The sequence below is a fragment of the Ranitomeya variabilis genome, chromosome 2 (assembly GCF_051348905.1).
Source record: "Ranitomeya variabilis isolate aRanVar5 chromosome 2, aRanVar5.hap1, whole genome shotgun sequence".
In the NCBI taxonomy this organism is placed as follows: Eukaryota; Metazoa; Chordata; class Amphibia; order Anura; family Dendrobatidae; genus Ranitomeya; species Ranitomeya variabilis.
The window spans coordinates 949,485,951-949,500,923 of record NC_135233.1 but is presented as its reverse complement, the minus strand read 5'-3'; the positions used below and the strand labels follow the sequence as shown (position 1 = coordinate 949,500,923).

At 43.3% G+C, this 14,973-nt stretch overlaps 1 protein-coding gene across 1 annotated transcript in view; it reads right to left on the bottom strand.

Annotated features, from left to right (window-relative positions):
* ANKUB1 (ankyrin repeat and ubiquitin domain containing 1) overlaps window positions 1-14,973 on the bottom strand; it is a 41,608-nt gene that overhangs the window by 14,623 nt on the left and 12,012 nt on the right. Inside the window, exon 3 of the mRNA XM_077281756.1 lies at window positions 13,228-13,444. Within this exon, the coding sequence (XP_077137871.1) occupies window positions 13,228-13,444 (217 nt within the window). The remainder of the gene's footprint in view (window positions 1-13,227; window positions 13,445-14,973) is intronic.

The following is a 14,973-nucleotide window of genomic DNA, read 5'->3' as shown; positions in this document are numbered from 1 at the left end:
GCCCTATATAATGCTCCATACATAAAAAAATCAAATACTCACCTCTCCCGTTCTCTTGCTGCGCTGGTCTCCTGAACATCTTCTGACTCTTTGCAGTGCTCAGCATAGAGGGTGCGCAGTAGTGATGTCATCATGCCCCCTGCTTTGAGATGTCACCAAGAGCCAGAAGACACTGAAGACACTGGAGCTGCAGGGAATGAGGAGACGTGAGTATGTGAGATGAAGTCGTGCCAGTGCTGCCACTGGGCTCCCCCAACTCAAGGACCTCATAGTGTGCCGGTGTCCCACTCCATTTGTTCAGAGCCCCAGCACTTGCCGGGTGGTGACACCGGCCCTGAAGGGTGCCAGGTACAGGGAAATGAAGGCAAAGTCGTGGTCAGACAATCCAAGGTCATGGCACAGGTTCAATATACATAGCCGAGGTCAGGAACAGAGATAAACAGTAAATGAGCCTGGTAAATAGAAGGACAGAAAGAACAGCTATGTATCAACAGGATCTAGAGACAAGCAACTAGGAACATTTAGGCAAGGAGTGTTGGGAGGAGCTGCTTAATAAACCATCTTCTACCTAGGGATAGGCTGGGGAACCTATACTCTGCAGGACACAAGTAGTTTAATTCCTGCAATGTCTGGCTGTCCCTTCCTATAACTGTGTGGAGAGTCACCAGCAGCAGTAGGGTGCATCAGAGCTGGAAATGCTGCAGGAGGCAGCTCAGGGAGACGACTGGAGTCTGGGAGGATCTGAGTGGTGAGCGCAGTGAGTAGAGCGGCGCTTACTGTCTGTGTGAGTCACCAGCGTGACACACATATATATATATATATATATATATATATATATATATATATACATACATATTTTAATAATGTTAATAGTTTCTTTTTATTAGTTAACAAAATGCAAGGTGAGTGACACTGCACAGCAATATTTTGGATGACCACCATTTGCTTTCAAAACAGCATCAATTCTTCTGGATACACTTGCACACATTTTTTAAAGGAACTCAGCAGGGAGGTTGTTCCAAACATCTTAGAGAGCGAGATCTTCCATGGATGTAGCTTCAGCAAATCCATCTTTGTCTTCCTGTAGTCCGAAACAGACACAATGCTGTTATGATCAGGGCTCTGTGTGAGCCATATCATTACTTCCAGGACTCATTTTTGTTCTGTTTTTTTTTTTACATTAAATATAGGTCTTAATGACACTTGATGAATGTTTGGGGTCGTCATCCTGCTGAAGAATTAATCTGCTACCAACAAATTAAAGCTGCTCTCTGAAATGCTATAATATCTAAACATTGAATATATGAAATTAGAACTGCATTACTGCTGTAGAAAACATGTATAAAATGAAGGTACTTAAGGCACAAATTGACCAGTTCATACCCAGCAATAAGCTGTACCCATTTGTTGGGACCCTAACCTAACATGATGCCTCTCCTGGGCGAAAAGCCTACAATTATGGGAAGGTAGGATCAAGCTATATTTAAAAATATCTTAGGCTACTGAGAAGAGTTCTATTTTTTATATTTTTGATATTAATATGGAACCAATCAGATCCTTCCTTGATGGTATTACATGATGGATAAGTGTGTCTGTACTTAGCACCATTGATCTTGACCAAATCCCCAACTCGATTTTCTGAAATGCAGTCACAAACTAGCATAGAACCTCCATCATGGTACACAATTGCCTGCAGATATTCATTCATTATTGTACCATTGTTCAGCCCTTCAGCTAATAAACTGACTTCTGTTATTTCAGATTTTGACATATCAGTCTAGAGCACCTGCTGCCATTTTTCTGCATCCCAGTTCCTACAACACTTGGCAAAAATTATGGAATCACAGGCCTTGGAGGATGTTCATTCAGTTTAATTTTGTAGAAAAAAAGCAGATCACAGACATGGCACAAAACTAAAGTAATTTCAAATGGCAACTTTCTGGCTTTAAGAAACACTAACAGAAATCAAGAACAAAAAATGTGGTAGTCAGTAATGGTTACTTATTTTTTTTAACCAAGCATAAGGTAAAAATTATGGAATCATGAAAAACAAACAAAAAACACTCCAACACATCACTGGTATTTTGTTGCACCACCTCTGGCTTTTATAACAGCTTACAGTCTCTGAGGCATGGACATAATGAGTTTCAAACAGTACTCTTCATCAATCTGGCTCAAACTTTCTCTGATTGCTGTTGCCAGATCAGCTTTGCAGGTTGGAGCCTTGTCATGGACCATTTTCTTCAACTTCCTCCAAAGATTTTCAATTGGATTGAGATCCAGACTATTTGCAGGTCATGACATTGACCTTATGTGTCTTTTTTTCAAGGAATGTTTTCACAGTTTTTGCTCTATGGCAGGATGCATTTATTGAAGATGTAATGACAGCCATCTCCCCAGTGCCTTTACCAGACATGCAGCCCCATATCATCAATGACTGTGGAAATTTGCATGCTCTCTTCAGGCAGTCATCTTTATAAATCTCATTGGAATGGCACCAAACAAAAGTTCCAGCATCATCACCTTGCTCATTGCAGATTCATGATTCATCACCGAATATGACTTTCATCCAGTCATCCACAGTCCACGATTGCTTTTCCTTAGCCCATTGTAACCTTGTTTTTTTCTGTTTAGATGTTAATGATGGCTTTTGTTTAGCTTTTCTGTATGTAAATCCCATTTCCTTTAGGCGGTTTCCTACAGTTCGGTCACAGACGTTGACTCCAGTTGCCACCCATTCATTCCTCTTTTGTTTTGTTGTGCATTTCCTGTTTTGGAGACATATTGCTTTAAGTTTCCAGTCTTGACGCTTTGAGGTCTTCCTTGGTCTACCAGTATGTTTGCCTTTAACAACCTTCCCATGATGTTTGTATTTGGTCCAGATTTTAGACATAGCTGACTGTGAACAACCAACATACAGTATTTTGCAACATTGCATGATGATTTACCCTCTTTTAAGAGTTTGATAATCCTCTCCTTTGTTTCAATTGATATCTCTCGTGTTGGAGCCATGATTCATGTCAGTCCACTTGGTGCAACAGCTCTCCAAGGTGTGATCACTCCTTTTTAGGTGCAGACTAACGAGCAGATCTAATTTGATGCAGATGTTATTTTTGGGTATCAAAATTTACAGGGTGATTCCATAATTTTTTCCTCAGAATTGAGTGACTCCATAATTTTTCCCCAATGCTTAGTTAAAAAAAGTAACCATTACTGACTACCACATTTTTTTGTTCTTGATTTCTTTTAGTGTTTCTTAAAGCCAGAAAGTTGCCATTTGAAATTACTTTAGTTTTGTGCCATGTCTTGGATCTGCTTTTTTTCTACAAAATTAAACAACAGAATGAACATCCTCCAAGGCCGGTGATTCCATAATTTTTGCCAGGGGTTGTATATTTTCGTGCAGAGTTGAGTTGTTTCTCCGTGCCTTCATGTCATAGGTATGGCTTTAGCTGTAATTCTTACATGAAGAACCATTCTAGAGAAAATATTCTGAAGACTAGATGGGTGTAGCTGGGTGGGTCCCACTGGATCCTATGTGTCCTAGCCTTACATCGTGTATATTTCTGAGATCCCCAGAAAATGATGAGTGCCCGGCTAGGTCTCGACCCGTTCTAGCACCCAGGGTTATGGAGACACATAAAACAGCTCATAAAAACAAGATAGCAAAGCTGTGTTTGGTTTTTATGCATAGCAGGGGCCTGACTGAAACTGATGGCGCCAAAACCGGTGCCCTAGGACCATTCAGAGAGGAGCGATGATCTTTGTAGTTTGCAGCTGCAGATAGAAGGGGAGGAGTTTACGTTCAGCCCAGTGGGCAGGAGGAGAGTGACCCAAAGGGGGATAAAGGCTATTGTACAGCCATGTGGTCCCTCTCTCTGTAATGAATGATGTCCACATCAGAAGTGGACACCATGTCGAGTAATGTGCGGGCAGCACAGTGGCTCAGTGGTTAGCACTGCAGTCTTGCAGCGCTGGAGTCCTGGGTTCAAATACCACCAAGGACAACATCTGCAAGGAGTTTGTATGCTCTCCCCATGTTTGCATTGGTTTTGTCTGGGTTCTCCGGTTTCCTTTCACATTCCAAAGACATACTCATAGGGAATTTAGATTGTGAGCCCCATCGGGAACAGCGATAATGTGTGCAAAACTGTAAAGTGCTGCGAAATATGTTGGTGCTATATAAAGAGATTATTATTATTATGTGCTGTGAAGGGACCAAGGAGACAGCTGGCAGCCTATGCCCCCTGTGGCCCAGCGCACCCATGATCTAACATCACCCAATAACTAACATACTATATATTTGGATTATATCTTTTGTCCTACCAATTATGGGCGGACATACCGCCGGTTCAACCGGCATGGCTGCACCAGGGCCCGGAGGTTCCGGGGGGCCCCTGCAGGGTGGCTAATAATGAGGGCAATCTGGCCAGTTTATCCGGCCCCAAGGCTCCGGGGGGCCCCTGGCCAGATTGCCCTCATGTGCGGCAGGCAGAGAGCAATGGATCTGTCCTGCTTCCTGCTCGCACTTCCTGTCTCACATAGCAGTGGCTGAATGACAGGCAATGGTGCGGCTTCAGGATACCATGTTGCAGAGGTGAGGTGTATGTGTGTGTTTGTGTGTGTGTGTGCGCACAGAGAGGTGAATGGTGCTATGTGTGTGTGCAGAGAGATGAATGGTGCTATGTGTGTGTAGGTGGAAGAGAGGACAATGATGGGGCATAAGGCAATGATTGGGTTGACAGAGAGGGCAATGATGGGGCAGAATGCAATGATTGGATTGACAGAGAGGGCAATGATGGGGTGATGGAACAGAAGGCAATGATTGGGTTGACACAGTCCCTTAGTATAAAGTGTACTCACTTATGTATAGCACAGTCCCTTAGTGCATATATATATATGTAGCTTTGTCGCCTTAAAAGGAGGGCGGCCCAGACACATTTCCTGCATGGGGCCCCAAGCTGTGTGTCCGCCCCTACTACCACTACATTTATTTGCATATCTGACTACTGTATATGTATAACCATAACCATTGTGTATATAGTGTATTACATAGTGTGACCTTATAAATATATAATTTAACCTTGGGCTGCTCTTTTATCTTGATCCACGTATCCAGACATCTGTTTCTTGGTTTAACTTCAAATGCTACCACGGTTGGTTTCTGGCCCGATATAATCCCACTAATAGACCAGGATGATATCTAACCTGGAACTGGTGGCAGTCCTACTGGACTGATAAGGTTCTATTTCACTAATGGTAGTGAAAGGGGCTGTCAGGACTCTGAACATTTTTATTACCTTTTGTGCATTACTGCCCTTTTCCAAGATGGCATCTTTGGTCTCATGTGCACTGTTTCTTCCTGCTATAAAACTCCACCCCAGCCTTCAGTCTGTGCTAGAGTATTCTGCCTTGCATCCAGCTCCTGACTCTGGTGACTCCCTGGCTATATACCTGCTCCTGTGAACCTGTGTGGTGATCCTGCTACTCTGCTCTGAGTTCCTGCTGCATACACCAGTTTCCAGTAATCCTCCTTCATCTGCTGCTCGTGTTTATTTCCATCTGCATTTGCTGGACATGTAAGCTGTTGCTGCTCTGCTTAAACCTGAGATTATCACCCAGGCCTTCCTGGTTGAGATAAGACATTGCTTGAACTGCCGTATAAGCAAATCTATCTGTGTTTGGACTAAAACAAGGACTTATTCGTGTCAAGTATCCTCAAGAATAACTGTGCTTCATAGACTTTCTGCGTGATTGCATTTTCCTCTGAAGTTCCCTATAGACTACTAAGCTGCATTTAATATTTACACCAAGTGTTGTGGACTTGAGTTTCTCTCTGCACCTGTTTGAATCACCGTGTGATAATATAGACTTTTCCACTTATAACACTGTGTCCTGTAGTTGTCTTGTGCCACGCAAAGAGTCTCCTGAGTTATCCCCTATAATTATTACAGGATATTCTAGCCCGAAAAGAGGAGACTGCTGGAACAATGACTGCAGAAAGCAGATTAGAGCAGGTGTTTTCCATAATTAGATCACTGCAGAAAGATATGGAACGTCTGCAAAAGAAGTTTGGAAGCTTTGAACACAATCAACAAGTGTTTGGACAAACTTTGCAGGACTTAAGCACCCTGTTACGCCGCTGACGCCTTATACTCACCTGTCTTCGGCGTTTCGGCACGCCTCCTCTCCTGCGGCATCCTCATCGCTGTGCTTGCTCCCAGCTTCTGTTGCTCGTCGGGTGCGCGCACACGCCAGATTCAGCACTGCGCGCGCGCACCTCTAACCTTCCTGGTGGCACTCCTTCTCTCCTCTCTCTCTTCCTGGAGGATCTTCACCCGGAAGTGCCTTGCTGCATTGGTATGTAAGCGGCTTCCGTCCGCCTCTCAGTGCCTGAAGATCACTTGTGTTATGCTTGTGCTCTTGGCCTCTCCTCTGTGCTCTTTTGTTGCCGTCCCTGTGTTACCAGTTCTCCTGCCGTCCCTGTGTTACCAGTCCTCCTGCCGTCCCTGTGTTACCAGTCCTCCTGCCGTCCCTGTGTTACCAGTCCTGTATTGCTGCAGTTCTCCTGTCGTCCCTGTGCTTCCAGTCCTGAATTGCCACAGTCCTCCTGCTGCCCCTGTGTTACCAGTCCGGTATCTTCACAGTCCTGTGTTTCACCCGCTCCCGTCAGTCTGGTTCCTCTTTTGTTTCCTCCGGTCCCACGTAACCTTTTGCTTGTTCTATATTGCATCCCCAGCTTCTTTGGTGATAGCCCCTCACGGGCCTGCCCCTAACTCTCCCTGTATAGGGGGCGGTCCACCTGGTCAGCTCGTCCGTGGGGGGATCGTCATCACGGTCCAGTGGGTCCACTTTCCATCTTTTCCCTAGTTATTCTCACACACCCACATGGCAGCCCAGAAAAACAAACTTGCTGGCATAGAGTCCCAGTATGGACGGGCTTTTCAGGACATAAGCACGCAAATAGCTGCACAAGCGACTTTACCCTCTGGGCAACCGCCACCAGCTAGCCCACCTAAGTTGCCCCCATTCAGATTTAATGGTGATCGCGACAAATTTCGTGGCTTTGTGAATCAATGTATGCTATATTTTGATGTGCATGCTGACCATTTTCCTAATGATAGATCCAAAGTATTGTGTGTAATAATGCTGCTGACTGCACGAGCGCTTGCCTGGGCGAATCCGATGATTAAGTCTTGTGACCCACGGTTAAATAACTTGGATGAGTTCTTGGCCGCTATGGCATTAATGTTTGATGACCCTAATCGCCGTGCAACCACTGAATCTGCTTTATTGTCTTTACGCCAGGCTACACGTTCTGTTATTGAATATGCCACTGAATTCAGGAGATTAGCGCTAGATACCAATTGGGACAGTTATGCACAATTGCCTATTTTTAAAAGGGGTCTGTCTAGTATTATAAAAGATGAACTAGCTTGCTCTGAGTCACCACAAGAGCTAGAGACATTTATACAGCATTGTGTGCGCATAGACATTCGCCTTACTGAGCGTAGGCAGGAGAAGTTTGCTGCATATAACCGTGTTTCTAACTTTTCCCTTCCTTCAAGAAACCAAACCACAATATATCGGAATCCTAGAACCAAAGACAAACCAAGAACAGAACCAAGGATCCCTAAAATTTAACTGTTAAAGTCTATTCTTAAACTGTCTTATTATTTATCAAAACAGATATTAAAAGGTAAGAAGGCATCAAATGTACCTAAACCACCCTATGTCCTATACTGATGAGTCCTGCCTGACAGTGGAGGTAGGCACCCTACTTAGGGTGGTTTAGGTACATTTGATGCCTCTCGGGAGGTGGAGGAGGTGCCCATGCAAATTGATTCTGTTCAGAGGCGCGAGATTAAAGAGCACCGGGAGCATCGCCTTCGTGAAAGTCTATGTTTCTACTGCGGTCAGTCTGACCACTTTTTAATCAACTGTCCCAAGTGTCCCAAGCGGCCTAACAAGGTGCTAGCAGCAGTAGGAGAATATGACAACTGTGATGATGAATCTGACATCTCTGAATGTAGCCTGCCTTTAAACGCTGTATTCCATTCACTTTCTATGACTTCACCACCCAAGGAGCTGAAGGAGAAGAACTCTCACTGTTCTCTCCCTATTAAGATCTTGTGTTCAGGACAGTGGATTTCCAGTGCAGCTATGATTGACTCTGGTGCAGGTGGCAATTTCATGGATATCGCATTTGCCAAGGAACATGGTATTGAAATTCAGCAAAGAGCCTCTCCAATTACCATGGAAACAGTGGATGCGTCACCTTTAATCTCTGGGCCTGTGGATCAGGAGACCGTACCCCTTGAAATTTTGTTGGAGCCTAATCATCAGGAGCAACTTTCTTTCTTGCTAATTTCTTCTCATTTTCCTGTGATTTTAGGCATTCCTTGGTTGTGTTCTCAGAACCCAATTATCAACTGGGAGACCAAGGAGATTATCTTTCCAACAAGGAGCAACTCAGCATTAACAGAAGCTGTCCCTGAGTCCACGGCTACGGAACCACATGTACAGTTATTTACTTTACCTTCAGCATATAAAGAGTTCTCTGACATCTGTGACAAGAAGAATGCAGATCAGCTTCCTCCACACAGGCATTATGACTGTCCCATTGAGCTGCTTCCTGGGGCAGCTATTCCTTTTGGTAACGTATACCCTTTGGCGGCACCTGAGCTTCAAGCCTTAAAGGAGTATATTGATGAAAATCTGGCCAAAGGCTTCATACGTCCTTCTTCCTCACCAGCAGGGGCACCTATATTTTTTGTAAAAAAGAAGGATGGGACCCTGAGACCCTATGTTGACTGTCAGGAACTTAATAAGGTAACCATACGAAACCATTACCCTTTGCCTCTGATTCCCGAATTACTGGAAAGAGTCCGCCATGCTAAGGTGTTCTCTAAACTGGATCTTCGTGGGGCTTATAATTTGGTACGTATTCGTCCAGGGGATGAGTGGAAGACAGCATTCAGATGCCGGTATGGACACTTTGAATATCTTGTAATGCCCTTCGGGCTTTGTAACGCCCCTGCAATGTTTCAACACCTTGCTAATGACATTTTCAGAGATTTGTTGGACTAGTTTGTGGTGATCTATTTGGACGATATACTAATCTTTTCTGACTCTCTACAGGAACATGAAGAACATGTCAAAACTGTTTTAAGACGTCTGAAAGAGAACCATCTGTATATTAAGCCGGAGAAATGCGAGTTCCATCGTTCTGAGATACAGTTCTTAGGTTGTATCATCTCTCCCCAGGGGCTGAACATGGAATCTGGTAAGATTCAGGCTATCCTTGACTGGCCGGTACCTAAGAACGTTAAGGAGGTCCAACGTTTTATTGGTTTTGCAAATTTCTACAGATGCTTTAGTCGAAATTTTTCTGATATTGTCCGTCCCATTACTTCCTTGACAAAGAAGGAAAAGCCCTTTAAGTGGTCATCACAGGCTCAAGAAGCTTTTGATCGGCTTAAGATCTGTTTCACCTCAGCACCGCTGTTGATACACCCAGATCCAACACTTTCTTTCATTGTGGAGGTGGACGCTTCTGATAATGCTTTGGGGGCTATTCTCTCCCAAAGAACTGGAGAGAAGGGTCTGCTACATCCTTGTGCTTTCTTTTCCCATAGACTAACCTCAGCAGAGAAGAATTACGACGTGGGAGACAAGGAATTGCTGGCTATTATTGCGGCTTTCAAAGAATGGAGGCATCATCTGCAAGGAGCTGCACAACAGATCATAGTGCTAACTGACCATCGCAACTTAGAGTTCCTTAGATCCACTAGATGTCTTTCTCCTCGTCAGGCTCGTTGGAACTTATTTTTAAATCAATTTAACTTTGTTATCTCGTACCGTCCAGGTTCTCGTAATGGGAAGGCTGATCCTTTATCCCGAATCCATGCTGCGGATTCCGTACCTGGAGCCCCGTCCAAGACCGTTCTATCTGATGCCAATTTCATCGGAGTTATCCACGATCAGGACTTGTGGAAGGAGTGCAAGGAGGCTTATGACGGTGATGTATTTCTGGCCAACTCACCTGTGGATATTAATCTTGTCTTTAAGGGTGGCATGTGGTTCAGAGATCGACGTATCTACGTCCCTGAGGTCGTCCGTCTGCAGATCCTCAAATTGGTACATTACTCAAAGTTGGCTGGTCATAGGGGGTACAGAAGACACAAGAATTCCTGAGCCGATTCTTCTGGTGGTCAACTTGCCTGAAGGATACCAAGGACTATGTTCTCTCTTGCAAGGTATGTGCTCATTACAAGACTCCTCATGTGGCACCTACGGGTCTTCTACAACCATTACCTGTTCCGTCCTGCCCTTATGGGTCTATATCAATGGACTTTATTGTAGAGTTGCCTACTTCGGGGGGCATGAATACAATCATGGTGGTAGTTGATCGCCTGACTAAAGCTGCTCATTTTGTTCCATGCACCGGCCTCCCATCAGCTAAAGATACAGTGAACTTGGCTATACAGAATGTCTTTCGGTTGCATGGGGTCCCGGATGAGATCATCTCTGACCGTGGAGTAGAGTTCACTTCAAGATTCTGGAAGGGGTTTTGCTCTGCACTCAATATTAATGTCGGTCTCTCTTCCGCTTACCATCCCCAGACAAATGGTCAGACTGAGCGGACCAACCAGACGCTGGAACAATATCTAAGATGCTATGCCAGCCATCTCCAGGATGATTGGTTGGAGTTGCTGCCATTAGCCGAATTTTCATATAACAATTCTCAGTGCGCCTCCACTAAATTTACACCTTTCTTTGCCAATCTGGGTTATCATCCGTGTATCTTACCTATGTCTCCAATTAATTCTCCAGTTCCGGCAGTGGAGGAAAGGCTGACTGCGATGAGGCAAAATCTGGAGGTTCTGAAGGAATCCCTGACCACAGCTCAAGAACGTTATAAGAGATCGGCTGATAGATTCCGTAAACCTGCACCCATGTTCAAGGTAGGAGATTCCGTGTGGTTAGCAACTAAGAATCTGAAGTTAAACGTTCCTGCACAAAAACTTGGACAGAAATTCATTGGCCATTTCAAGATCAACGGTATTGTGAGCTCTGTGGCCTGCCGGCTGAAGCGGCCTAGGACTATGAAGGTACATCCAGTTTTTCATGTATCTTTACTAAAGCCTGTATGTCCTAATACCTTCCAGGGACGTGTTGTGCCACCTCCGCAGCCTGTGGTGATTGATGAGCAAGAACAATTTGTGGTGGAGGAAATTATTGATTCCAGGATTCGCAGGAATCGGCTCCAATATCTGATAAGATGGCAGGGATATCTCCCTGAGGGAAGACTCTTGGGAACCTGTGGAAAACATCAATGCCCAACAGAAGATTTCTCGTTTTCATCAGAGATTCCCTGAGAAACCAGGTCCAGGATCATCCTGAGGCCGCTTCTAAGGAGGGAGTAATGCCAGGACTCTGAACATTTTTATTACCTTTTGTGCATTACTGCCCTTTTCCAAGATGGCATCTTTGATCTCATGTGCACTGTTTCTTCCTGCTATAAAACTCCACCCCAGCCTTCAGTCTGTGCTAGAGTATTCTGCCTTGCATCCAGCTCCTGACTCTGGTGACTCCCTGGCTGTATATCTGCTCCTGTGAACCTGTGTGGTGATCCTGCTACTCTGCTCTGAGTTCCTGCTGCATGCGCCAGTTTCCAGTAATCCTCCTTCATCTGCTGCTTGTGTTTACTTCCATCTGCATTTGCTGGTCATGTAAGCTGTTGCTGCTCTGCTTAAACCTGAGATTATCACCCAGGCCTTCCTGGTTGAGATAAGACATTGCTTGAACTCCCTTATAAGCATATCTATCTGTGTTTGGACTAAAACAAGGACTTATTCGTGTCAAGTATCCCCAAGAATAACTGCTTCATAGACTTTCTGCGTGATTGCATTTTCCGCTGAAGTTCCCTATAGACTGCTAAGCTGCGTTTAATATTTACACCAAGTGTTGTGGACTTGAGTTTCTCTCTGCACCTGTTTGAATCACTGTGTCATAATATAGACTTTACCACTTATAAAACTGTCTCCGGTAGTTGTCTTGTTCCACCTAAAGAGTCTCCTGAGTTATCCCCTATAATTATTACAGGGGCTTCTCAGCCTGTCAGGGCTTTCATTGAGTGTGGTGCCACATCAGTGACTGCATGAGCCACATCCTCTCACTATCCGTGCCTCCCTGGACCCGTGTGGACAGTGGGTGTGTGTGTAAGAGGATCAGAAATAGTAAAGGACCAGCGCTCCATCCAGGTGTGGTAGTTCAAGAACAAATTTATTCTGCCATGTCAGTGCAACTTTTTGACCATATAGGTCTTTTTTAAGCATAAGACACAGTGTAAAGGGCCAGCTTTAAATAGCGTGAATGCCACACAGTGCACCAATCGCTATCAAGCCACCTCCCACTAGAAACATATCATATGTTAAAATACAATAACAAACATCAGAAACACATATAGTAAAAATCCACAACCACAGATATAATCACCATATACATAGTGTGAAATATATACATACATTTAATGTTCTCAAAATGTTTATAATCCCTTTAACCAATAACATAATACATCAGCCGTTTCCATAGAAATAGTCGCCCAATCCAAGGAGAACCATACAAATTTATTCATGATGGGTTAAACCAATGGGTCTCATATCCTTACGGCGTCCAAATATATCTAATGCCTATCCACGGTCTCATTACAACAAGGTATTCACAACCCTACCAATGGGGTGCTACGTATCATACCTCGCTCATGTCCTCATACATCTGCGCCTTCACCACGTCATCCACGGCGGTCCACCAACCAGCTATTCGCCACCCAGACGTCGCATCATGTGCGCTCAAACCGGAAGAGACCCCGCCGCATAGATGCAGCGAGACTCAACCGGCAAAGGTGGGTGTGTGTGTAAAACTGCACCAAGCTACCTTACATGGTGAAAGTTAGGAGACCATAACACGCGATCTCGCTGACGTAATAGTGACATCAGGAGAAGTGGCAAGGTGCGGTTTTGTCACATGTGGTGGCAATGAAGGGATTCTATGTGATGTCTCCGGTGCCATCCTTCACATGAGCAAAGAAACAAAGTCACTACAATGCTATTCTTATGTTTTACTGAATTTTGTATAGGTCAAAGCAAAATGTGGAAATAAATCTATGTGCTGTTTTGCATAAGCATGGTTGGAACCACATGCTTGATGTAGTAGATTACATACCTAGATCCAGATTGTAGTTACTTAGTGTGTTACAGTCATACATTTCTTTTCCTTCTAATGTACGGAGGCAGAAAACACTGACTGGAAATCCACATTTCACAGACAACAGAGACTTGAGTTTTGAGACATTTTCAGCAAGAAGATGACTGTTCCCCATTACAGGAACTTTCTCTTTAGTAACCATATTGTATACATATAGAGCTGGCTTTTCTTCCTCCTAAAATGGTAGCAAATATTATAGAAATATTGTTATTGCAGACATATACATTCAGGGCCGAAAGTGTTGCCACTTTTGAAATTGCTCAAGAAAATGGAAGTATTTTTCCCAGAAAATTATTGCAATTACATGTTGTATTATACACATGTTTATTTCCTTTGTGTGCATCGGAACAAGACAAAATAAAAAAGTGAACCCATCTATAAAATTGAAACAGATGCGTTTCTCGCGCAAAATGCCCTTAGTCGTAGTAGGGCATCTATTATCAGAAACGCGTCAGTTTAAATTTTATCGATGGATCCACTCTGTTTTTAAACATTTTCAATAAAGTAATTGGTTTTATTACCGGATGGTTGTGCCGAAGACTACCCTACTCGTGTCTTTCTATAATGCACTTTCCTATACTATTAAATAAATGGTATATTATCAAATGCAGACAAGACTGAGGCTAAAAACATTCTCTTTTGGTCCTCGGCTGGTGAATGGATGGTGAAGTCATTATATATCAGAAACAGTGTCGTTCATAGATTGTAATCGCTCTTATGATCATAATTTCCTATTTCAGGTACAACCATATACAATGATAATCTCTTACATGTGTCTGCTAAGTGGTATGACAGATACATCGATGATATACTCATTATTTGAGAAAAATATGTACAGTGAATATAAAGTCTACACGCCTCTGTTAAAATGCCAGGTTTTGCCATATAAAAAAATCGTACTAAGAAGAATAATTTCAGAACTTTTTCCACGTTTAATTTCACCCACAATCTGTACAAATTAATACAAAAATAAACTGAAATCTTTTTTGGTTGAAAAAGAAATATAAAGAAATAAAATAATGTGGTTAAATAAATATGCACACTCTAAATCTAATACTTTGCTAAAGTACTTTTGAATTCATGATAGCATTCAGCCCCGGGAGTCCTCACTGGAGAGGAAAAGGTGAAAGAGGTGAATATCTGTTGGTTTTAATATTCTACAAGAGGGACTACTTCATTGAATTAGGGATTGTCCAGGTAATAGACAACCCCTTTAATTTTTAATTTTATGTGAACAGTTTTTCTAACATATACTACACTTTGTTTGGTGATAGGTGTAAGTTAGTAAGTTATTAGTAATACTTACTATAGAAGTTTTGTCACTTACCAAAACAATGTCATGATGTATAACTGAGCTGGAAAAACCTGAGCTGCGAAGAGTCTTAATTCATTTGTGTCTCAACTGTTTGAAAAAATAAATCAGTAGCGCAATGTTTGCAAATATGTCTGTATATTTGACTTCTACATGACATGCTTAATGTATGAGACATAAATGCTTAGGAGTGACAGCATGTAACCAGGCAGGTTCTTACTAAACAAATTCTCCCATATGTCTTATCATTGGTCTTCGTTTGTATATAATTTACCAGAAGAGACCCCCTGCATCTATAGAGTGTCGTCCTGATCCAGTGATGCACAACCCATGGCTCCGATATTTTCATGGCTCTGATATTTTCCATGGACCATGTGAACTACGGATAGCAT